Here is a 26,885-nt window from a genome sequence, read left to right as displayed (position 1 = left end):
CACTTGTAGGTTCAAACAGGAACTCCTTTGTTGCCCAAACTCCACCAGCACCCCATGCGCACTTCCCGGGAACTCTTTCACCCTCCACCGGGCTCAAGGGCTCAACAGGAACCCCCGGAGAACTCCAGGAGAACTCCAAAATAGCGGGCTCGAGGAAGCAGGAGCCGCCCTATTGTCAGACAGCAGGGTCCATATACAACTCAATACACAGCCTGTTTCAATCCAGCATCATCCAGTACAGCAATTATACTCAGCTTAATTTAATTATCACCATCTTAATGGCTCTCTGGGTTCACCTCTCAACCATTACTTCTGGCAAAATGCCAGGGGCCATTCCGACTCTCAATAGACTGAAAGTTCAAAGGTAGCTTTAGCAACTTAGTGAGGCCCTAAGCAATTTAACAAGACCCCTCCTCAAAATAAAATAATTAAAAAGGGTTTGAGATGTGGCTTCAGTGTTTGAGTACTCCTGGGTTCAGTCCTCGGTACAAAAAAATTAAAATTAAGCTGAAGTATATGTCAAGAAAATTGAAGTAAATAAAATATTTGGGTAAAGAGTGATACCTTAGTGGTATAAAGAACAGCATAGAATTTAATTTTGCTCTACCTCAAGCTTTGCTTGGGAAAAAAAAAAAGTGAAGTACTATAACCCAGGGAGCTGTGCATAGCTTTGATAAAAAGAATCTGAGGGAGATAACTAGAGAAAGAAGGATCGTTCCATTTAATCAATCACTCTATTAAATTAAATTAATAGAGTTTATTATTGGTCATCTCTTAGTGGACTTGTGATTTTACTATTTAAGGAGTCCATTCATTTACAACACTAAACTATCTTTCTAACATCATCTTTCTCTATTTTATTTGAAACCCTAGTTAAGCTTTTAACTATTTGATGTTCTCTTTGTCTATTTCTGTGCCCCTTTTTAATATAAAAGGAATTTAACTGAAATAGCACTTCTTACCCTTATATCTGTACATCTTTAATTGGGCTAAGGTATTACCACTTAGGAGTAACACTTTGAAGACTGGAACTATTGTTCAGTATTGGAGCATTCAGTATTAGTGCACAAGGCCCAGGGTTCATCCTCAGCACTGCAAAAACAAATGCAGACAAGTCACTCTGACATTTTCTTCTCTTGTTCTTGAAGGAAAAGTAATCTGTTTCACCTCTGGTTTTCTATAGCAATTTCTTTGCCTATTTAATGGCACTTTTCACTTTTTACTTTTGTTAACAAGTACTACTCCTATGAGGCCTGTTCAATCACTGTGAAGAGTTTGGGATTGCATTAACATGGATCTTTGAAGTTGTTGCTTTAACAAATATCCTGAGGGGGTTCAGCATCCCATATTGGATTATGATGCTTAATCGTGTGAAGAAAAGAGTCTGTTCACTTCAGATATGAGAGCAGAAAATATTTTTTCTGTATTAACCTTAGAGTAGGAATCTAAAGAAACTATCATTCATTTATCCCACACAGATCTGTGGAACACAGATATAGCTCAACTCACAAATTGGCAAGCAACTGAATATATAAGCAGCAAAATTATGAATATGGGAAAGTGTTATAAGAGAGGCAATAATAAAGGCTTCTGCAGTCACAGAACACTTGATCTTGAGTAAATAGAATGAGGAACTGCAGGAAAGGTGGAAAGAGTTGGGGAGAAGCTTATTGAGAACTTAACCTACACTAAAAAATGTTGAATAAAACTAGAGAGAGAATCTAGATTTGTTCTTGCCCTTCTGGCAGAATGCCTACATCAAGAATCAACCAGTAGAAGAAAATAAGCTAGTGAATATCTAAAGATGTGTTTTATATGTGCGTGGCATTGTGCCACAAACTTCCATATATATTATTACTTTGTTTATTTTGCAAATTGTTATAATAAACTTCATTTTTTTATCATACTAGTATACTGTGATTATTATTTTTCATAACTCTCCTAAAACTTATCATAAATATTTCAGTTAAAGGGAATTACTGAGATAAAGGTAGTCATTATCTGTGAGAAAGGGGAATAGAAAATGATGAAAAGTTATATTTTAGACATTGATTCTCAGTGAAGTCCTTGAACCATCAATACAAACATTATCTAAGAACTTGTTAGAAAAGGACATTCTGTAGCCCTATCCCAGACCTACTGAATCAGAAATCCTGGAGATACGACCAGTGATCTGTGTTTTAAGAAGTTCTCCAGGTGATAATGATAATCTGTGAGGCCAGGGATCATCAGACTCTATTTTCCAGACCTATTCTGATCCCTATCCAATTTTTGTTTTTAAGAGAGAGAGAGAGAGAGAGAGAGAGAGAGAGAGAGAGAGAGAGAGAGAATTTTAATATTTATTTTTTGGTTTTGGCGGACACAACATCTTTGTTTGTATGTAGTGCTACGGATCCAACCCGGGCCGCACGCATGCCAGGCGAGCGCGCTACCACTTGATCCACATCCCCAGCCCCCCTAACCTATTTTTGTAAAGAAAATTTTATTGAAACACAGCCATACCAATTCATTTATTATTGTTTGTGGATGCTTTTGTGCTACCATGGCAGAGTTGAGTACAGAACTTATAGCCTCCAGTCAACAATTTATTATCTTGTCCTTTAACAGAAAAAAATATACTAACTATTGCTTTGGATCTTAGGCACTAGATATAGGACTAGGATCTAAATGTGTAAGCAGATATTTGTTAACTGAATTAGAGACCACCGAGAAAAGAAAAGGAAAATAATTAAATTATTTTACAATTCTTAATCTATTATCTTTCCTTTTTAGTCATGGATGCTATCTAAATGGGCCTTTTAGTTCGAATCTACTGACAATCCCAAAACAAAGGTCATCTTCTATATCACTGACTCACCATGTGGGTCTGAAAAGAGCTGGTAAGAAATTATTCTTTTAAAATTTTTCTAAACTTTTTTTTTTTTTAAGATAGGGTTCTACTATGTGGCATAGGCTGGCCTTGGACTCCTATGTCCAAGAGATCCTCCTGTCTCAGCCTTCCACGTAGTTGGAACTACAGGTGTATGTGATAAATCTGGCTTAGAAATTAGTCTTTATAATTAAATATGGGAGTTCTCAAAATATATGGTAGTGTAAATTTTTTTCACTCCATATTATATCTAATCTTGAATACTATTTTATGTAAATTAACACAAGTAAGCAATTTGGGTGGCTAGTAGTTGACCAATTGCTGATTCATTCAATAAGCACATTTTGAACATCTACAATGAACCAGGCACTGAAAGGCACTAGGAAATCAAAGATAAAATACAGAACTATTTTATCAACCTAAGTAATCTCAGCATTTCCAGAGGCTGTGGCAGGAGGATTGTGTTTAAAGTCAGCCTCAGCAACTTAATGAGGGCCTAAGCAACTTAGTGAGACTCTATCTCTAAATAAAATATTAAAAAGTGCTGGGGTTGTAGCTCAGTGGTTAAGAGCTCCTGTTACAAAAAAAAATGCACACATATATACATATCTATATAAATACACGTGTGTGTGTATATATGTATGTGTGTGTGTATATATATATATATATATATATATATATATATATATATAATCTCCACACTGAAGCACAGACAGGAAAAAAATACATAAATGACAAAACCAAATGTGAGAGACATATGGGACATAGTCAGAAGTCTCATATATCTGTGAATGAAGTTGCAGAAGAAAAGAAGAGAGATGTTTAGCTCAGAATAATTTTCTAAAACTAATTAACCAACAGATTCATAAAGCTCAGTGAACCGAAGAAGGCTCAATACCGAGAAAATTATAGCTGGGTTTATCAATCAAATTCCTGAATTATAGATATAAAAAGAAAAATTTTTAAAACATACTTGGAAAAGGTTATTTTTCAAGAAACAATATGCAAAGCTAACAATGACCTTTTCAACGGTAATAATGGAAGTCAGACACAAAGAATGACACATTTAAAATGTTGAAGGAATAAAAATTGCCAACCAGATTATTAATCTAATGAAATATCTTGGAAAAAATGAAATAAAAAATTTTTAACTATTACTCAGAACATACACACACAAAATGATTAACTTGATTAACTATGTGTGATGATGGATATATTAGTTAATTTGATTATGATAACCGTTTCACCATGTGTAACATATAATTCTCATATAATATAATCCTTAACAAAATTTGGATTAGCTTCTTTATAAAAACTGAAAATCTGATGCTAAAATTCAAATGGAAATGCAAGGTTCCCAGAATATTCAAAACAATTTTTTAATAAAAATGAAAAAAATTACAGGACTCACACTTCCAAATTTTAAAACTTACTACAAAGATGCAATAATCAAGAAAATATGATGCTGGTACAAGTATATTCAATTTAGTGGATCCTATTGGGGGGAAACTAAAACTACAAAACTCATAGAATAAAACAGGAGAAAATATCTGTGACTTTGGATTTTGAATAAAGTGTTGTTTTTTTTTTTTTTTTTTTTTGTAATGACATCAAAAGCATAGTCTGGGTGAAAATATTGCTAAATTGGGGTCATCAAAATTAAAAACATTATAAAAATTGTAAAAGGAGCACTTTTTTGTGTGGTGCTGGGGATAAAAGGAGCAATTTTTTTTTTAATCTGGTAAATATTATCTACCAGAATTGCATTGCAAACTTAATACTTAAAGATAAAACACTTTCCTTCTGACTTTGGAAACATAATAAAGTTACCCAATATCAATACTTGTATCCAACATTATCCTGGAGTTTCTAGACAATGAATTAAAATAAGACAAAGATATAAAAAACAATAAATATTGGGAGGGAAGATGTGAATTCTTTTCTTTATTTTCAGGTGATTTGTGTGTGTGTGTGTGTGTGTGTGTGTAGAAAATCTAGACAAATCTAAAAAAAAAGTAACATAAGTAATAAGTTTTTCAGAGTTGTTGGACATAGAAAAAATGTTGCATTCTCTACTATGAGAAAATAAAATTTTAAAACACCATTTACCACTACATCAAAAGTCATCAATTACCTAGTGACAAATCTAATGAAAAATGTGCAGTACTGTTGTAATTAATGACTTTAGAGTAAGGCAAAATTTCCTTAGCCAGACTCAAAAAATACCATATAGGATTATATGGATAAATTTGAGTATAAAAATGAATAAACATTCATATAAAAAGAACTGAAAAAACTTTCATAACATCTGAGAAAGAACTGGAATTAAGCTATATAAGTAAGTCAGTGATGGGATTTTTTTATTGCTGCATATCAGATTACCAAAAATGTAGCAGTTTTGTACATTAGGAGTCCTCATGCAGCTGAGTTGAGTTCTCACACAGTTAAGTTAAGCCCTCTCTGCATAATATGTTGTAAGTCTATATTCAATGTGTGGACCCAGTCCAGTTGATCTCAGCTGGAATGAATCAACTTCCAGGCTCAATTAGATAGTGGTCATAATTCATTTCCTTTGGTTATGGGTTCTCAACAGGTTTGCCTTCTTGATTGCTATTTGCTGGAGGCCATCTTCAGCTCCTAGAGTCTGCCCACAGTTCCTTATCACAGGGTCACTGTGGCTCCTTCATGGAGCCAGCAAGAGTGTCAAGCAAGCAAGATGAGTCACTTTAGAGACTGATCTCTAAATTGAGTCTGCTAGCAAGATGAATCTATAACCTACCATGATCATGACAGTGATATCCCATCATCCTTCAGTTTACACAAGAGGAAGTCATAGGTCTTTCCTGTACTCGAAATCAGGGGGCAGGAATCAATAGGTCTACCTTAGAGTCTTTCAAAACAACCCATTAGAAAAATGAGCAGAAGAATTGAACAAGCACTTCAGAAAAGAAACTGTACAATGATGTGTATACCTGAAAAGTGCTTCACTTTATTAGTGATAAGAAAATTAAAAAGTGATAGCACAGTCCCCTTCTACTTACCATCAGTTTAGCAAAGGATAAAGATATATACATATGTGTATATAATATCTATATAGATGACAATATAGATATACATGGAGAGAGATAAACAAAGAGTGAATATTTATTTTAAAGATTGGCTTTCAATTTTTGAAGGCTGGTAATTCTGGAATTCTCAGGACAGACTAGAAGACTGGAAATTTTAACAGGTGCTAATGTTGTACTCTTGTTAGACTGTCAGGAGGCAAAATTCTTCCTCTTTGGGAGATCTTAGGCCTTCATCCAGTTGGATGAGGCCTACTCACATTATGGAAGTTAATCTGCTTTTCTGGAGTCTACTGATTTAAATGTTAATCACATTGAAAAAAAATCTTCAAAGCAACATGTAAAGTGGTGTTTATTCAAATAACCAGGCACTGTAACCTAGCCAAGTTCATATCATCACACACATCTGTGAAATGTTTACCTGTATGTCAAAAAATACTGTAGATTGTTATTTGCTTTCTTCTCTGAATCACACATTATTTGGATCTTTATTTTCAACTGAAGTTTTAAATCTGCCTATCTTTATTCCAGGTACATTACCTTAGTTCAAGTCCCTTTCCTGTGGAAAAGTCCACAGTAATAAATACATACTATTTTCTCCCTTTATTTTGGCATTTAGCACTTATTTATATTCTATTCTCTATTATGTAGGTTCATTGAGTTGCAGGGTTGATTTCATTTTTTTTTCTATTGAGAAACCCAGCACATTTTAATATGTTAGGCTCTCAAATATTTGTTCTATTTTTATTTTTGATGCTGGGAATTGAACCCAGGGGTTATTTCCCTGTGATCTACATCCCTAGACCTTTTTTTATCTTTGGTTTTGAGAAAGAGTCTCTCTAAATTGCTGAGGCTGGCCTCGAATTTGCAATCATATTGCCTCAGCCTCCCAAGTTGTTGGGATTACAGGCATGTGCCACCACATCTGGACAATATTTGTTGAATGAGTGAATGACTTGCAAATATTTATATAATTTAAAGGGATCTGCCTGGGGGGTTACAGAATTTTTTTTTATTTTTACATTTTAAAATTATATTGTATTACTATATAATTTTATTATATCCTTAGTTTGTTTAAATGCTAAGAACTTTAGTTGTTTAATTAAATTGGATATTATTGAATTGAAAAATAGCATTAAAATTTAGTACAGAGTCTTTTTTTCATATGGAGAATCAACCTGATATCTTTTATAAATTATGAAAGATAAAAGACCATTATGAATTAGGAAAATTTGTGCCACGTGATATTTGTTTTAGTCATGCTCGCAATATTTAGCTACTGTGTACTATTCTTCCAGAGACTGTTTACTCAATAGTCACTAATAATGACTAATATGGCAACTATTGCTTAAATTTGTAGAATGTCTTTGAGCCCCACATAGAAATTTATTTTACCATTAAATTTCAAATGCTTTCCTTTCTTTAAAAAGGGAAAATGTCTTCATAAAAACACAAATATGTACAGTGAATCCATACACATATATTTATGCTCATTTATCTCCTCTCTTAATTTTTTAAGGTGCTTTACCCAGCTTGAATTCTCCTAGCCATGGACAGATGTCTGCTGGTTGTGTAACTAATCGATCACCCATAGAATTTCCTGATACTGCTGATTTTCTTACTAAACCAAATGTTATTTTACATAGATCTCTGGGCAATGTACCCAATGTACCAGATTTTTATCAGCATCTTCGAAATTCTGATAGCAATCTGTGTAACAAGTAAGTTTCCTAATTGTTTATTATTTCTGTTCCAAAATGTAAGTTATTTTAGTAAAGTATTATCAGTTTTTTAAAATTCTGTATCATAACTGGGTATTGGTTAAGACCCTGTCCTATATTTATCTGGTAGTTTTTATTCTAAATGAACTTTTTTTCTCACTCAGTGCTGTTATAAATTTTCTAATTAAATGATGTGAATTATGATATTCAACCCATCATATCATATTAGTAAATAGAAAATTTTTCTTATATATGCTACTTTGGTACTTGTTCATGATATCCAATTCATATGGTGTTAACTCTTATTTCTACTTTGATAAGAATATGGGTTTACCTCTGATTCCAATGTTGACTTTCCAAAATGTTATTTCCTTCAAGGGCACACAGATGTATTTCTAGGTTAAAATCTTATAAGTTAATATAGAGAGAAGAATATGAGAATATATTGCAGTTGAGATCTTGGTTAAAAATTAAGCAGGTTTTCTAATTACACTTACGTAAAAAAACCTTTCCACCTTATTTATCATGCATATATTTATCTATTTTATTCTATAAGCTGTGGACATCAAATACTAAAATATGTTTCAACATGTGAATCGGATGGTACAGACAGCCACAGTGGAAAATCAGGTGAGATTACATAAGTAATACATATTTGAATTTAAGAGAAATTTCTTGCAATATTTTTTCAAATGGATGACTGAATGAGTTTAACTTCTACTTATCAACCTTTAAGGTTATTTTTTTGTTGCTGTTCAGTATTAGCGATTAAACCTAGAGCCTCACACATGCTACCACTAAGTTGTATCCCAAGCCCCTATTTTATTCATCTTTAAAATGAAGATTATAATGTTTTTTGCCTATTTCCCAGAAGAGTTATTAAGACAAATTATAAATAATTGATGTGAGAGTGTTACTGGGTGCCATCAGTACCACCTGAAGGAAGAGTTAGCTGTAACACTCATTGCTCCAGATATATATGGAATCAAATTAGTAGGAAAATAAGTTTTTATTCAAAGGCATCTTTGACAGAAGATAGAATAAATTTACAGTTTCAAAAATTCCATCTTCAAAATCTCTGAAGGTGAGCTAAATTTATAGAAGGGAAGAGGCAGAAGACAATAAGCAGATTTAGTTAGCTTGTTCCCCACAGGTCTGTGGAAGGGGCAGTCTCTACTTTTAGCTTCCATGGCACCTGTCAGGTTGGGGGTTACAGAATGTTTTTTTTTTTTTACATTTTAAATATTGTTAAAATAAAACAGTCCTTCACAAATTCTTCTAACTCAACTCCTGCCCCCTGCCCGCCCCCCCCCCCCCAAATACAAAACATAAAGCAAAAACAGAAGGGAATACTTCTCAATTCATTCTGAGACTGGTATTACCCTCACACCACAATCAAAGTCAAAAATAGAAAACTACAGATCAATATCTCTTATGCACATAGACACAAAATCTTTTTTTCCCCTTTGAAATAAGAGAAAATTAACTTTATTTATTCAGTTTGATCAAACTGGGGAGAAGCAGATAGATTGCCTTACTTACCAATCCCATAGAAGCAGTTACAATTTATAGAAAAAAAAGCCAGGTAATATATATATATGTTGGTTTAGCTGGCCTGAAGAGAGGGCAAAGTGGGACAAAAGGTAGGAAATATATATATGCAGATTTAGTTAGCATGTGCTAGACATAACAGGGCAGGGGGCAATCTTCATTCTTAGCTTCTTTGGAGTCTTCCAGGTGAGGGTGAGCAGCCCTTTAGGCTTTGCTTTCAGGAAGTTATTCGCCATTTTAGAGAAGCCCTAACTGAAATTTTAAATGTCACCAGTTTAGTTTATCTCCTCAGTCCTGAGTAAATTGGGGCTCCATGTCATCTGGCTAGCCATCCATTGCTGGATTAGAAGATACAAAAATTCTTAACAAAATACTAGCAAATTGAATTCAGCCATACAAAAGGTCACATTATGACTAAGTGCTATCCCAGGAATGTAAGGATGGCTGCTCATTTCGAAATCAATCATTATAATACACCACAGTAATAGCATAAATGGAAAAACCTGTAGGAATAATCTCAATAGGCGTAGAAAAAACATTAAACAAAATCCAATACTTTTTTTTTTAAATAAAATGAACTGTTAATAGCCAGGAAGTTCCTAATCCTGATGAAGGGTATATTCACAACTAACATTATCTTTAATGGACTATAATTTTCCCTCTAAGATTAATAACAAGATGAGGATTTTTAGTCTCAGCACTTCTACTCAACATTGTACTTATGGTTGAGCCAAGAAAATGAGTAAGAAAAATAAAGCCATCCAGAATTTAAAAGAAGAAAATAAAAGTATCCCTATTCACAGATTATATGGTCTTTTGTGTAGAAAATACACTACAAGCTACTAGAACCTATAAACAAGTTGAACAAAGTTATAAGACATGATTGATATACAAACATCAATTATATTGGGCTGGGGTTGTGGCTTAGTGGTAGAGTGCTCGCCTCGCACGTTTGAGACCCTGGATTCGATCCTCAGCCCCACATAAAAATAAATAAGTGAAATAAAAGTATTGTGTCCAACTATAACTAAAAAATAAAATGAATCAATTGTATTACCATAATCTAGAAATAAATCATTATGAATTGAAACTAAGAAAACATTTTTATTCATAATAGTATAAAAAAGAATAAAGTAGAATAAATTTAACAGAAATATTTATACACTGAAAATTATACCACTGCTGAGAAAAATTAAAGACTATCTAGAAAAGTTGAAAGCTATTTTATAGTAATGGACTGAAAGAATAAATATTATTAACATGACAGCATAACAGTTCTCCTAAATAGATCAGTAGTTGAGTGCAGTTTTTATCAAATTTCACCTGAAAGCAAATGAAGGAGAATACAAAAAGAAAAAGAAAGGGAGACAGACCTCAATGGATTAGTGATGCTTTATTAAGCAGCTGAGGGGCACAATTTCAAGAGGGAAAATGGCAACAGGCTTCAACAGGGTCTGAGTTTTTTATAGGGGTTAGCAGGGGCCAAGTTGTTCATTTACTTTTGGCAGGCTTATTTTTCAGTGGGCAGGAGGATTTTGGCAGAGAAGGGAGATTATTATGACAGGTCAGATTCCTGAGCTCCCTTTTTCACTGAGGGTTTTGTAGTTCTCCATTTCTTTCGTTAGCAGGGTTTTTTTTTTTTTGGGTGGGGGCACAGAAATTGAAAAGTTGGTGTAAACATTTATATAGAAATACAAATGACCTCAGTATCAGTAGTTAATTCAGAAGTTCTACAATAGTAAGAACAAATTTGAAAAAAAAAAACAAAGTTGGAGGACTTGTACTATTTGATTTGAAAACTTATTGTAAAGCCACTAATTAAGACAATAGTTTTGGGGGGGTTGAGGGTTGTAGTTCAGTGGTGGAGTGCTTGCCTGGCACATGTGAGGCACTGGGTTTATTCCTCAGCAGCACATAAAATAAATTAAAAAAAAAAAGTTTTGATTAACATTTGTAAATGTACATATCCATGGGGTTCACTATTATATTTCAAAACATGCTTGTAGCATTAAAAAAAAAAAGGTATTGTGTCCATCTACAACTAAAAACATTTTTTTAAAAAGGCAGTATTGGCAGAAGGATGAGCCTATAGTTTAGTGGAATAGAATGTCCAAAAGAAAATTCTTGCATCTATGGTGAATTGGTTTTTGACAAAGAACCCCAAGATTCAAAATGGAATTCAAAAGGGAAAAAATAAATGATAAGTGTTTTCAACAAATGGTACCAGGACAGTGGGATATCCACTTGCCAAAAAATAAACAAAAAAACATGGACCCTCATCTCACTGCATGCACAAAAAGTAACTCAAAATAAACCATAGACTTAAGCATAAGGATTAAAACCACATAACTTCTAATCACAGTAGCCATGAGGTTTGTTGAGATTCCAGGGGTTTGGTAAATAAATATTCTCTCTTGATAGGAGAGTGATAAGAATGCATTTTAGAAAAGTGTATAGAATAAGAAAAATGATATGGATATCTTTGGAAAATAAATTTCTACATTTATCTCAATTTTTTTACTAGTATTTGTGAGGTCTGGTTGTTAGGAGTTATGATATTAAAAATAACATGTAATATACCTTAAATGCTAACAATTTTTACATGAATTGCTATTTTAGAATATCATAGTTACTGCCTTAACTTACCAAGACTACTTGAATATAATAGTCCCCCATCTATACCTGACATGTAAGATCATACTGAATTCTAAATGCACTTCCCCCCTGCAATACATGCATTCCTATGATAAGCTTTAACTTATAAATTAGGCAGAGTAAGGGATTAACAATAATTAATGAAAAATAAAACAATTATTACAATTTACTGTAATTAAATTGGCAGCATCACCACTCTTCTGCTTTGGGATTTTTAAGTAAAATAGGAGTTACATGAACATAAGTATTATAATGCCATTAGGATCAATCTGATAACTGAGATGGATACTAAGTGACAAACAGGCAACTAGCATATATATTGCACAAAGTGATGATTCATGTGTTGGGCATGATGGTGCCAGATATCAACACTTTTCAGATGGGAATACAATTTTAAATTATTTATTATAGAATTTTTCATTTAATATTTTTGGACCACAGATGATAACAACTGGTAATTGAAACTGTAAATAAGGGAGGTGTTTTAGTTTTTTTTTTTTTTTTTTTTTTGGTTGCTGACAAAAAGAATTTTAGAGGAGGAAAAATTTATTTGGTGCTCATGAGTTCAAAGATCTCATTCCATAGACAGCTGGCTCTATTGCTCTGGGCCTAAAGTAAGGCAACATTATGGTGAAAGAGTGTGGTGGAAGAAAGCAGCTCCGGAAATGGCCACCAGGAAGCAGAGAGAGACTCCACTCACCAGGGACAAAATACAAACCCAAAGGCATGCCCACAGTGACCTACCTTCTGCCATCATACCTTACCTGTCTATAGTTACCACTCAGTTAATCCCTCTCAGTGTATTTACTATACTGATTGGGTTAAGGTTCTCATAACTCAATCATTTTTCCTCTAAACTTTCTTGCTCTCACACATGGGATTTTGGGGGACACCGCACATTTAAACCGTAAGAGGGGGACTACTGTATTCTAGAATTCATTTCTTAAAAGATTTTGAGAGAAAGGGTAGGTACTGGGAAATAAAATTGGCCAATTTATGTCATGTGTATATATGAATATGTAACAATGAATCCCACTAATGTGTATAATTCTTAATGTACCAATAAAATTTTTTTAAATAAATGTTTTTCACTTGGAAAAAAATCATATTTTCCAAACAATAACACTTTCTGGTCATCAGTTACTGATTTTTTTTATATATTTAGTAAGTTAGGTTCAGATTTGATTAACATTTATTGATCACCTTTTATGTGAGACATCTAATAAGATAGGCGTTATTACATTATACAGAGAAAAAACATTATTAAGCACAAAAATCAGTATTTGAGTCTAGTTCTTCTGAAATTCAACTTCAATGAATGGTCTTGTGAACTTTTTTTGACTTAAAAGAATAAAGACGAATAAAAATCTTAAGCCCTACATATTGAAAAATACACTAATTATGAGTTTATAGCTTGATGAATTTTTTTATATACTCTGCAGTTAGTACTCTGATCAAGAAACTAAATATTACCATTGCCTTAAAATTCTCTGTATGCCTCCTTCCAGCCATGTCTCCTAAGGTAATGATTTTCCTGACTTTTGATATTCACATGTGTCAATTTTAATGTGTTTTTGAACTCTTCATAAAAATAATCACAAAATATATACCTATTTCCTATTTTCCTTCACTTAACATTTTATTTTTAAGAACCAACAATATTGATAGAGTTGTAGTTCATTCCTATGTTGTAGTGTTCAAATTGTATGAATATTCCACAATTTATTTACATATTGGTGGCTTTGGGGAAAGTTTCCTGTTTAGGGTATTATAAATAGAATGAATAGGATCATATTTTAACATGTGAATGAATATCACTGTGGCTTCCCTTTACCATATGACTTAGAAGAAGAATGTTATTAATTACATAGGCAAAGGAATAACTCATAATTCATGATATTGTAGGTATGAACTTTAGAGTTTTTATATCTAGAACTCAGAGATGTTGAGAATGCTTTACATGAAACTGGTAAAAAAAAGTTCCTATAGAGACTGTTTCTCACTTTTATAAAGAATATCTACCTTTCTCTGCCTTCATCCTTGAGTAGATATATAAGGTGTATCCAATGTTACCAATCATTGTGGGGTTCAGTTTGGTATAAACTCATGAAAAGGCAAAGTACAGCTCTTTTTAATGTTACCAGTTCACTATGGTGTTACCTGCTCCCAGCTCTTAGTGTTAGAATTGAAGAGGCAAGCGATAATATCTCAATGAGGCTTTATTGGGGCTTATGCTCAAGCAGAAGGGGACAGTGCATGAGTTAGAGTGCTTGCTGAGGACACTAGGAGCAAAACTTTAATATAGACAAAAAGGGCAGTCTCATGCAGGTGTCCAGTCAGCTGCTGCACATGATCTCAGCAGTTTTGCACATGTCTGGTCAGATCTTTGCTCTTTGCATCCGGGTTTGCACTTTATACTGTGATCTGCATGTGTAGGTTGGGTTCCTCTGGGCTTGGTTCACAAAATGATAGAGTTGCTCACTATACTGCCAACCTAGGAAGATCAAATATTGATCAAGTTCAACCCCAATGGCACAGGTTGGTGTTGCAGGTCAGTTAGTAGCTCCCTAACCTGGTCATTAGTAGAAACACTTTGGAAGCCTCCAGCAAGATAACTTAAAAATGTGATTAAATAATTTAGACTAACTTACATTATAGTTTACTTTATTTGAATACTTTTAACCAATAACTGTTTCTCTTATATAGCTGTACATTTAGGGAATTTTTTTTTTTTTTTGGTACCAGAGATTGAACCCAGTGGTGCTTAAACACCAAGCAACATCCCCAGCCCTTTTCTATATTTTATTAGAGACAGGGCCTAATAAGGCCTTACTAAGGCTTAAGGCCTCACTAAGTTGCTAAGGTGGGTTTGAACTCATGATCCTCCTGCCTCAGCCTCCCAAGTTGCTGGGATTATAGGCGTGCACCACCATGCCCAGCTAGGGAAAATTTTATTTCTATTTATTACTCTATGTTTTTTTTTTTTGGAAAGGCGAAGAAGATATCATTTTATCAAAAGAAACATTCAGCCTTATGGAAACTCAACAAGAAGAGGAATCAGAGAAGAGAGATTGCAGAAAATCATTTTTGGACGGTGATAACCTCCAAACAGAAGAGGCACAGCAACCAAATGTAAAAGATAAACTTTCAATATGATTATGTTAAGGTGAAATATAATAGTAGTTAGTACTGGCTTCATTATTTTTACCAAGAACAAGATTTTTAATGTAATAGTGTTTTAAAATTTCTTACTGAGAAGTAACTATAACTGAAATAATGTTTGGATTATAAATAACACTTAGTTCTAAACCATCATGGAGCAGCAAACTGCGTTTATATTTAAATGAACATATTTTACTTAGTTTTTAATGTAGATACATTATTTTTATTCTGATATTTCTTCACTGTATATTTTAGAGTACACAATATGCATAGTCATTAAAAATGATGAAAATAAAGTATTTTATAATAATGTAATTTTTTTGTTCATAAAGTTCAAAATTTAAGTTTTAATAAAATAATCCCATTCATTTATTTGGGAAACTTATTCTAGTAATAAATGCCAGTACAATGAGATGAGTTTTTTTCTTCCCCTTTGATATTTGCAACTTCTAAAATGAAAATAGTGAACTTTATATTTGTTTAGTGATTCAGAAGTATGACATTTTTATTTATAAATGTAATGTATAAATGAATCAGTCTTCTGATGTCCAAAGAAATGTTTATGGTTGCATTCCATAAGAACATAAAATTTCAGATAAAAATACATTTGAGATAACCATTATAACAGATATTACTGTTTTTATATGTTCAGTTATAGGTGTTCTTATTAAATGTGGATTTAGCAATATTTATAAGAGGTAAAGTTTTTATTGATTTTTTATCCATATATGCACAGATCAAAGAGGAAACATCAGTGGACCTGATTTTAGTAGAAGACTACGATTCATTAATAGAAAAGATGAGCAACTGGAATTTTCAAATTTTTGAGCTTGTGGAAAAGATGGGGGAGAAATCAGGAAGAATTCTCAGTCAGGTTTGTTTTTCAAATCTCAACATTTTTAGTTTTTTCTCAAATGTTTATAAAAGAAAAATCTAAATAATCTTAGTATTGGTTGAGGTACTAATTCAACAGTGACTTTGTTCATTAAATTATTTTTTCATAAAACCCAAGTATATATTTTATAGTTATATGTTATATATATTATATATTCCATCTACATATACATGAATAATAGCTTATTTTACTACATTGATGAGATTTAATTTAGGCTGAAGAAGTAATAAAGATTTACTTTTTCTTGACTCTTGAGGTTGAAAAGAACATGAAAAGTGACAATGTAGTTCTAACTAATGAACATAAGCTTCATTTTTGTTTTTCGACCTGCCTTCCCTGTATTTTACCCAAGGCCAGATGTTTCATTTCATGTTAGAACCTTGGCAAAATACTTGCATTTTACTACCCAGACTTAAGTTTCTACCTCATGGGTTCACATGACAGCATCAGATTTACCTTCCCACAGTATAATTCTTATGAATTCCTTTAATATCTTTCTTATGAAATACAAAAACATGAGGACAAATTATGTTGAGGACATGTAAGTTCATTTCACTGAATTCTTTAGGGACAAAAATGCAATTAATATGAATTTTTTTTACTTTTTTCTTAACTTGGGACTAGCAAGAATTCACAATATTTTTCATTAAATTAGGAAGATAAAGAACAAAGAGAAGAATGGAAAATTTAAAAATTGGGTTATGATATGTATAGTAAACTTTCTTTGGTTTTCATGAGCTGCAGGGTGATGTCTTCCTTTCTTATTTTTTTGGAAGTTTTTAATAAATTAAAGACAGTCACATTATTTATTTTCCTAAATGCAAATTACAAAAACATACTGATCTACAAATAGAAATTCTGGTATTTAAAGTGAACTTTATTTTAATTGACATTTAGGTTATGTATTCCTTATTTCAAGACACTGGCTTATTGGAAATATTTAAAATTCCTACTCAACAATTCATGAACTATTTTCGTGCATTAGAAAATGGCTATCGAGACATTCCTTGTAAGTATTTTCATGTAAGTTTAAATAATACTGTTTTGAAACTTTATTATCTTTATATTCAGATGAACCTGTAAATATATTTTTGGAAAAATTTTAAATGGATATTTAAAAAGAAAATCTAATCCTACCTAGATTTAACTGACAACTATTAAGATTTTGGTATAGGAGCTGGGGTTATGGCTCAGCTGTAGAGCGTTCGCCTCACGCGTGCGATGCCCTGGGTTCAATCCTGAATGCCACATAAAAATAAATAATTAAATAAATAAAGTTTTAAAAAATTAGTATATATTTTCTAAGTTATTTTATTATATAAATTTAGCTTTTATAAACTGAATCATAATATTGATGTCTATTTAAAATCTGCTTTTCACTTGTGATATGTGTCTTTCTGTGTTGATAATTATTTGTATGAGTACCTTATTTTTTTAAATGTTTGTTAATATTAAGAATTTTAGAAAATTCCTTCATTTTACAGTGTTCAAAGTTTATCCATAGAATTTATATTTTTAACTGTGTTTTGATCTATGGAATAATTTTTAATTTTTATTTGATTTTTATGTTTAAATATAATTTGAATTTCATATTAAGAAAAGGTGTTGAAACATTTTACAGTTTCTCTCCATAAGGATTCATTAATTAGGAAATTAGTTATCTACAGAGTGAATTTTTATTAAATTGTCATAACTCAGTGATATTTAATAATTTAAGGTGTATTATATATACTATGTAAAGTATGCATTAAAAATAAAGTCAAAGTTTACAATGAATATAGGAATGCTCGAAGGTACTTAAGGAAAGCTGAATGGGAAGAAGGACATGCTAAAAAGTCTTCACTCTCAGCTCTGATTAGGATACACTGATTGAGAAAACTCTCTCAACCTAATTTTTCTAAACCTCAGTTTACAAATTTATAATTGGAATAATAGCTGTGCCTACCCCATAGAGAGTGATAAAATAAAATAAGCAACAAAAAGGACATAGTAGAATTCAAGGCACATTGGAAATGTCATTAAAAGATGGAAATTATATTATTAATAAGGCTCCTAGGGAATTAATACCATGTCCTGCCTATAGCCTGGACACTTACTATTCTATCATCTGCTAATTTATATTGTAGATATTCATAAAATATTCATTGGATATCTGCTGTGACTATGGAATCATTAGATTCATGTAGATTATCTTATTTAATCTTTATTGGGAATGTTGTATTATAGATGAGAAGTAAAAAGTCAGAAGGATCTTAAAACTATAGAGAGGTGCTGGATTTCAGTTCTAAAGTCCATCCGAATTCTAAACCCTATGCCCTATGTCACATTTCCTTTTCACATAGAGGAGTTGAGGAGTTTTATTATTATATAGTAGGTGTCAGACACTGTTCTGGATGCTTTCCCATGCTATTCATAATTTTATCCTTATAACAAACCTGAGAAAGAGGTAATTCTTACTTTTTTTTTTTTAAGAGCTTAAGTATCCAGAATTTGTAACTGTTCTGTGTACAGAAATCATTTTGAATATTGTGTCTCCATGATGTAGAAGCAACATGGTATTTTTAAAAGCCACACAACAGAAACTTTAAGAAAATTTTCTAGTATCTTTCAGTTATTGTTTACCCTGCCTTTCCTTTGATCCCTTTACCCTGTTTTCATAGTATATGTGAAATTTTTAAAAAGGGAACTTTTTAAGACATCAAAATAACTTTAAAAATAGATAAAATACAATTATGGGAAATTATAAGAATGTAAATGACTATAAAATTCTAATCCTTTTAAGTGACTTATGAGGCCTAACAGAATGATCATTTTTATAAAATATTTTTGTGGCTTTAGATCACAATCGTATACATGCCACGGATGTCCTACATGCAGTTTGGTATCTGACAACTCGGCCAATTCCTGGCTTACAGCAGATCCATAATGATCATGAAACAAGAAATGAAAAAGGTACTTTCTCCTGCAACTTTTTTTTTAAAAGAATTATTTAATTAGTAATAATAAATCAAACTGTCTCAATTCATAACCTCTGGTCTTTTAAATTTTTCATTAAGTAACCTTTGGTACATATGAAAGATTGTGTGACTTCTGGAGTATAATACTTAAACCTGCTACTCATCTGCAAAGCCTGACAAAGTTTCATTACTTCCTGATATAACAATTTATTCTTTGTTCCATCCTATTGCTTTTCCCATTCAATTAACAAGTATCTTGAATATTAGGGTAATTATTCCTTTGTTTTTATTTTTTAATTCCTGGTTTTGTTTTTGTTTCAGATATATGTGTATGCTTACAATATATAATATCACTGAATCAAAAGGAATATGTTTGAATCTCATGTAAACACTTAAGTGCTGAATTTAAAAACCTTTGTAAACATTCAGATTTGCTTCTAAAAAGTGAATGCTATCCTTCATCATAAATATAATTATTTAAATAAATAATATGTAACATCACGATTCTCTTATTTTTGGCTTGCTAATGGCAAAATTATTATTATTAGGACAGAATTATTATGTATTATTAGGACTGAATTTGTTCAGATGACAATATTTGAGAAATAATACCACAATACTAACGGTATAACGTCATAAACTCAAGTCATTAAATTTGGGTAGTTGAGTCTAATGGATTTCTTTCATGTCACTGGTTCATTTTTGTCTGCCATCTGTAATCTCTTTGATGCCCTTCATTCCTCCTATCAATCCTGTGTTTCCATTGGAGATAATTTTTTTTTAACTTTTTAGTTTGTTGATGCACTAATTTCATTATAGAAGAATATTTTCATATTTCAACATGTTTAGGTTGCTATTCCATCATCTTTTGATTTTAGTAGTTTCTGTTAATAATTATTTATTAATAATTATTAATAATAATTAATAATAGCCTTAATTCTTGCTGAGAAATGTAATATGTAAATGTAGCATGTTCATTTTCTCTTAGCTATTGAATTTTAGTATTTTTACTATGGTATACATAGGTGATTTTCTTTGTATTAATCATGCTTGGTGTTCAGTGTACTTCAGAATATGTTGATTGATTTTTTTTTTTTTATCGATTTCTATCAAAACTTGAAAATTTTTCCAGTCACTGCCCATTGCCTAATTACAAATCTACTTATACATTATTTTTATTTTTTCATTTTTAAATTTTAATTTGTTATATACAACAGCAGAATGCATTACAATTCATATTACACATATAGAGCTAATTTTTCATATATCTGTTGTATACAAAGTAGTCACACCATCGTGTCTTCATACATGTACTTAGGGTAATTATGTCCATCTCATTCCACCATCTTTCCTACCCCCATGTCACCTCCTTCCCCTCCCTCTCCTTTTCCCCTTTGCCCAATCTAATGTTCATCTAATCCTCCCATGCCTACCCCGACCCCACTCATCCTTAAATCAGAGAATCAGCATCCTAAATCAGAGAAAACATTCAGCATTTGTTTTTTGGGGATTGGCTGACTACATTTAGCATTATATTCTCCAACTCCATTCATTTACCTGCAAATGCCATGATTTTATTCTCTTTTAGTGCTGAATAATATTCCGGAGTGTGTGTGTGTGTGTGTGTGTGTGTGTATAATAATCTCCATTCATCTACTGAAGGACATCTAGGTTGATTCCACAGTTTAGCTATTGTGCTACTATAAACATTGATGTGGCTCTGTCCCTATAGTATGCTGTTTTTAAGTCTTTGGGGTATAGACCAAGGAGAGGGATAGCTGGGTCAAATGGTGGTTCCATTCCCAGTTTTTCAAGAAATCTCCATGCTGCTTTCCATATTGGCTGCACCAATTTGCAGTCCCACCAGCAATGTATGAGTGTGCTTTTCCCCCTACATCCTTGCCTACACTTATTGTTGTCTGTATTCTTAATAGCTGCCATTCGGACTGGAGTGAGATGAAATCTTAGTTTTGATTTGCATTTCTCTGATTGCTACAGATGTTGAACATTTTTTCATATATTTGTTGATTGACTGTATATCTTCTTCTGAGAACTGTTCAGTTCCTTGGTCCATTTATTGACTGGGTAATTTGTTTGTTGTTGTTGTTGCTGATTTTTAGTTCTTTATATATCCTAGAGATTATTGCTCTAACATGTGTGTGGTAAAAATTTGTTCCCAAAATGTAGGCTCTCTATTCACTTCACTGATTGTTTCTTTTGCCGAGAAGAAGCTTTTTAGTTTGAATCCATCCCATTTATTTATTCTTGATATTAATTTTTTATGCTATAGGAGTCTTATTAAGGAAGTTGGGGCTTAATCTGACATGATGGAGATTTGGGCCTACATTTTCTTCTAATAGACACAGTGTCTCTGGTTTAATTCCTAGGTTCTTGATCCACTTTGAGTTTCGTGCATAGTGAGAGTTAATTTCATTTTGTTGCATTTAGATTTCCAGTTTCCCCAGCACCGTTTGTTGAAGAAGCTATCTTTTCTCCAATATACGTTTTGACACCTTTGTCTAGTATAAGATAACTGTAATTATGTGGGTTAGACTTTGAGTCCTCTATTTTGTACCATTGCTCTACAAGGTCTATTTTGGTGCCAATACCATGCTGTTTTTGTAGTATAGTTTAAGGTCTGGTATAGTGATGCCACCTGTTTCACTCTGCCTGCTAAAGATTGCTTTAACTATTCTGGGTCTCTTATTTTTCCAGATGAATTTCATGACTGCTTTTTCTATTTCTATAAGGAATGTCATTTTCCTCATTTCCCTTTCAGAGGATTTGTCACTGATATACAGAAATACCTTTGATTTTATGCGTGTTGCTTTTTATCCTGCTACTTTGCTGAATTCATTTACTAGTTCTAGAAGTTTTCTGGTGGAGCTTTTTGGGTCTTCTAGGAATAAAATCCTTTCATCAGCAAATAGTGCCAATTTGAGTTCTTCTTTTCCTATCTGTACCCCTTTAATTTCTTTCATCTGTCTAATTGCTCTGGCCAGTGTTTCAAGAACTATGTTAAATAGAAGTGGTGAAGGAGGGCATCCCTGTCTTGTTCTAGTTTTTGGAGGGTTTTAGTTTTTAGAGGGAGTGCTTTCAATTTTCCTCCATTTAGAATGATGTTGGCCAGGGGCTTGGCATCGATAGCTTTTACGATATCGAGATATGTTCCTGTTATCCCTAATTTTTCTAGTGTTTTGAATATGAAGGGGAGCTGTATTTTGTCGATTGCTTTTTCTACATCTATTGAGATGATCATATGGTTCTTATCTTTAAGTCTATTGATGTGATGAATTACATTTATTGATTTCCATATGTTGAACCAGCCTTGCATCCCTGGGATAAACCCCACTTCATAGTGGTGTACTATCATTTTGATATATTTTTGTTTTTAATTTTCCAGAATTTTATTGAGAAATTTTGCTTCTATGTTTGATAGATTATTGGCCTGAAGTTTTCTTTCTTTGTGTTGAACCAACTTTGCATCCCTGGGATGAATCCCACTTGATTGTGGTGCACTATCTTTTTGATATGTTTTTGTAATTAGATTTGCCAGAATTTTATTGAGAATTTTCGCATCTATATTCATTAGAGATGTTGGTCTAAATTTTTCTTTTTTGATGTGTCTTTGCCTGGTTTTGGAATCAGGGTAATATTGACATCATAGAACGAGTTTGGAAAGGATCCCTCTTTTTCTATTTCCTGAAATAAATTGAAGAGTATTGGTATTAGTTGTTCTTTAAAGGTCTTGTAGAACTCAGCTGTGTATTCATCTGGTCCTGGGCTTTTCTTGGTTGGTAGGCTTCTGATGGCATCTTCTATTTATCACTTGAAATTGATCTGTTTAAATTTTGTATACCATCCTGATTCAACTTGGGCTAATCATATGACTCTAGAATTTTGTCAGTGTCTTCAATATTTTCTATTTTATTGGAGTACTAGTTTTAAGAATAATTTCTAATTATCTTCTGTATTTCTGTATTGTCTGTTGTGATATTTCCTTTTTCATCATGTATGTTAGTGATTTGAGTTTTCTCTCTCCTTCTCTTTGTTAGCATGGCTAAAGGTCTGTCAATTTTATTTATTTTTTCAAAGAACCAATTTTTGCTCTGTCAATTTTTTCAATTGTTTCTTTTGTTTCAATTTCATTGATTTCAGCTCTGATTTTAATTATTTCCTGTCTTCTCCTGCTTTAGGTGTTGATTTGTTCTTCTTTTTCTAGGGCTCTGAGATGTAATGTTTAAGTCATTTATTTGTTGACTTTTTTTTTTTCTTTTAAGGAATGAACTCCATGTAATGAACTTTCCTCTTAGTACTGCCTCCATAGTGTCCCAGAGATTTTGATACGTTGTCTCTGTGTTCTCATTTACCTCTAAGAATTTTTTAATCTCCTCCTTGATGTCTTGCAACCCATTGTTCACTCAGTAGCATATTATTTAGTCTCCATGTGTTGGATTAGCTTTTATTTTTTATATTATCATTGATTTCTAATTTCATTTCATTATGATCTGATAAAATGCAGGGTAGTATCTCTACCTTTTTATATTTGCTAAGAGTTGCTTTGTGGCATAATATACAGTCTATTTTAGAGAAGGATCCATGTGCTGCTGAAAAGAAAGTGTATTCGCTTGTTGAAGAATGGAATATTCTATATATGTCAGTTAAGTCTAAATCATTGATTGTATTATTGAGTTTTATATTATTTTGTTCAGCTTTTATTTGGAAGGTTTATGCAGTGGTGAAAGAGTTGTGTTTTAGTCACCCAGAATAATTGTGTTGTGGTTTATTTGTCTCTTGAACTTGAGAAGAATTTGTTTGATGAATGTAGACACTCCATTGTTTGGGGCATATAAATTTATTATTGTTATGTCTTGTTGGTGTATGGTTCCCTTTAGCAGTATGAAATATCTGTCTTTATCCCTTTTGATTAACTTTGGCTTAAAGTCTACTTTGTTTGATATGAGGATGGAAAACCCTGCTTGCTTCCACAGTCCATGTGAGTGGTATGACTTTTCCCAACCTTTCACCTTCAGTCTGTGGATTTCTTCCTATGAGATGAGTCTCTTGGAGGCAGCATATTGTTGAGTCTTTTTTTTTTTTAAATCCAATCTGCCACTCTATATCTTTTGATTGGGGAGTTTAGGCCATTAACATTCAGGGTTATTATTGAGACATGATTTGTATTCCCAGTCATTTTTGTTTATTTTTGGTATTTTACTTGACTTGGTTTCTCCTTTGATTAGTTTTCTCTTTAGGGTAATGCCTCCCTTTGCTGATTTTCATTGTTGTTTTCAATTCCTCTTCATGGAACAGTTTCCTGAGGATGTTCTGTAATGCAGGCTTTCTAGTTGTAAATTCTTTCAACTTTTTTTTATTATGGAAGACTTTTATTTCATCATCAAATCTAAAGCTTAATTTTGCTTTAAGGGTATAAGATTCTTGGTTGGCATCCATTTTCTTTCAGAGGTTGGTATATGCTGTTCCAGAATCTCTTGGCTTTGAGGGTCTGGGTTGAAAAATCTGCTGAGATACGAATTGGTTTCCCCCTATATGTGATCTGACTCCTCTCTCTTGCAGCATTTAAGATTCTATCCTTATTCTGTATGCTAGGCATTTTCATTATAATGTGCCTTGGTGTAGATCTGTTTTAATTTTGTACATTTGGTGTCCTGTAAGCCTCTTGTATTTGATTTTCCTATTTATTCTTCATGTTTAGGAAATTTTCTGACATTATCTTATTGAAGAGATTATGCATTCCTCTATTTTGAAACTCAGTGTCTTCCTGTATCCCAATAACTCTTAGATTTGGTCTTTTGATACTATCCCATAATTCTTGGATGTTTTGCTCATGGTTCCTTACCATCTTCACTGTGATCAACTTTATTTTCCAGATTGTATACTTTGTCTTCATTATCTGTCGTTCTATCTTCCAAGTGATCTAGTCTGTTACTGATGCTTTCTATTGAGTTTTTTATTTGATTTATTGTTTCCTTCATTTCAAGGATTTCTGGTTTTTTTTTCAGAATCTCTCTTCCTTGAAGTAATCTTTTGCTACCTGTGTTTGCTCCTTTATCTCTTTGTTGATGTGATCAATGGATTTCTTTATTTGTTCCCTTATCTGTTTATTGGTGTCATCGATGGTTACCTGTATTTGCTCTCTTATCACTTTGTTGGAGTGATCAGTTTTTGCCTGTATTTGCTCATTTAGGCCATTCTTTAATTCACAGATCATTTTAATTATGAACTTTGTGAACTACTTCTCTGACATTTCATCACCTTCATGGGTTCTGTTATTGTAGTATCCTGGTTTGTTTGGGGCACTTTCCTTCCATGTTTTTTCATGTTGTCTATATGATTACCTTACTTGCAATGTGGATCTGAGGTATTACAGTTTCTACCCTATAATCTCATAATATCTGTGCAGATTAACTGTATCTCCTTGGTGTTAGGCTTCCAGACCCTGCCAGTGTCCTACGATGGATACTACTACAACTATAGGTAGTGGCACCAATAGTAGGAGGTAACTTGAGATAGCAGTGGAGGTGCCCAAAGATGGATGCAATGTCTTTCAGAGATGGGGCTGAAAGGTTGGGCCTTACACTGGCTTTGGGATGCCTGCTCCAAAATGAAGCTGCTTCTAAGCCCTGTCTGTTGTCCTAGGGTAGGGGCTACTGCATGGGGAAAGCTATATGGATGGCTGCAGTGTCTCAAGATGGAAATGGGTTAGACCTGGGCTCGCAGGTGGTGGTGGTACAGATTGGACCCAAGTTTACCCTGGGCCCGGGCTCCGGTGCAGGTCAGCAAGGCGGCTCTAGTCCCAGCCTGAGCTCTGGTGGGACTCTGCCAGTGGGCAGAGATGGTCCTGAGCAGAGATGGTCTTGGGCCGAGCCTGAGCTCCCATGGGTGTGTGCTGGTGACAGGATAGACTTGGGCCTGCCCTGGGCTAGAACTCCCACGCAGGTCAGCAAGGAGGGTCTGGGCCAAGCCTGACTCCATTGGGTGTCTGCCAGTGGGCAGAGGTGATGCTGGGCTGAGCCTGAGCTCCAGTAGGTGCCTGCCAGTGATGGGATCTACTTCCACATTTGTTACATGACACCTCACTTTTAGTTACCAAGATCTTTATTAGTTTTCTGTTGCTGCTATGTCAAGTTAGCACACATTTAGTGACTTAAAACACCATAGATTTCTTATAGTTCCAGATAAGTCTGAAATTGTCCTGATTGAGCTAAAATCCAGGTTTTTCTAGGGGAAGATCCATTTCCTTGATTTCTTCAGTTTTGGTGCGCCACATGCATTCCTTGCCTTGTGGCTCTTTCTTCCTAGGATAGCTGCATAACATCTTCAAATTTCTCTCTTGCTTGACCTTTTGAACCTTACAAGGAACTATCAAGAAGTGAACCAGCTGCAACCCTGGTTTTCTATTCAAAGCATACTTTCCTGACACTGAATCTCCTAATTTTAATATCTTGCAATTTGGACAGGCTGGTTTCCCTTTGCTTAGGAGTTCTCCCTCAATCTTTCTCTTTCCTCTCACATTTTGCTATAAATAGTAAAGTAACCAGGCCAAGCCCTCAATATTTTGTCTAGAACTTTCCTCAGCAAAATGTCTAAGTTTATCACTTGCAAGTTTTTGTTCATATAACTATGACACATAATTCAGTTAAACTTTCTGCAACTATACATACATAACAAGGATTCTTTTTCCTCTAGTTTCCAGTAGCATATTTCCTTTTGAGAATCACTAGCACTATCCCCTAATGGCCCTATTTCTTTTCTTTTAAACAATTCATAAAGTGCTAGGGATCACATCTAGGGCCTTGTGTTCAATATGGAAGCCCTCTACCAGGCTGAACTATATCCTCAAGCTGAATGGCCATATTTCTGATAGTAGTATGCTAGATGGTTGAGGTATTCTCTAAATCTGAAAACATGCTATACATGTTTTATCTCCCATGCTCCTCACTTTCTTCTGAGTTCTTGCTAGTAGTGGTATGAATTCTCATGCACAGG

At 33.2% G+C, this 26,885-nt stretch overlaps 1 protein-coding gene across 1 annotated transcript in view; it reads left to right on the top strand.

Moving 5' to 3' along the window:
* Positions 1-26,885, top strand: part of Pde3b (phosphodiesterase 3B) — a 214,806-nt gene that overhangs the window by 130,450 nt on the left and 57,471 nt on the right. Inside the window, exons 5-11 of the mRNA XM_046438001.2 lie at positions 2,773-2,879; positions 7,454-7,655; positions 8,212-8,285; positions 14,854-14,993; positions 15,760-15,897; positions 16,816-16,927; positions 18,757-18,870. Of these exons, the coding sequence (XP_046293957.1) occupies positions 2,773-2,879; positions 7,454-7,655; positions 8,212-8,285; positions 14,854-14,993; positions 15,760-15,897; positions 16,816-16,927; positions 18,757-18,870 (887 nt within the window). The remainder of the gene's footprint in view (positions 1-2,772; positions 2,880-7,453; positions 7,656-8,211; positions 8,286-14,853; positions 14,994-15,759; positions 15,898-16,815; positions 16,928-18,756; positions 18,871-26,885) is intronic.

This window comes from Marmota monax, unplaced genomic scaffold (genome assembly GCF_021218885.2).
Source record: "Marmota monax isolate L192 unplaced genomic scaffold, Marmota_monax_Labrador192_F-V1.1 WCK01_AAM20220418_F8-fsc00061, whole genome shotgun sequence".
NCBI lineage: Eukaryota > Metazoa > Chordata > Mammalia > Rodentia > Sciuridae > Marmota > Marmota monax.
The sequence above is the reverse complement of the archived record's forward strand: the minus strand, read 5'-3'. Positions and strand labels throughout refer to the sequence as shown.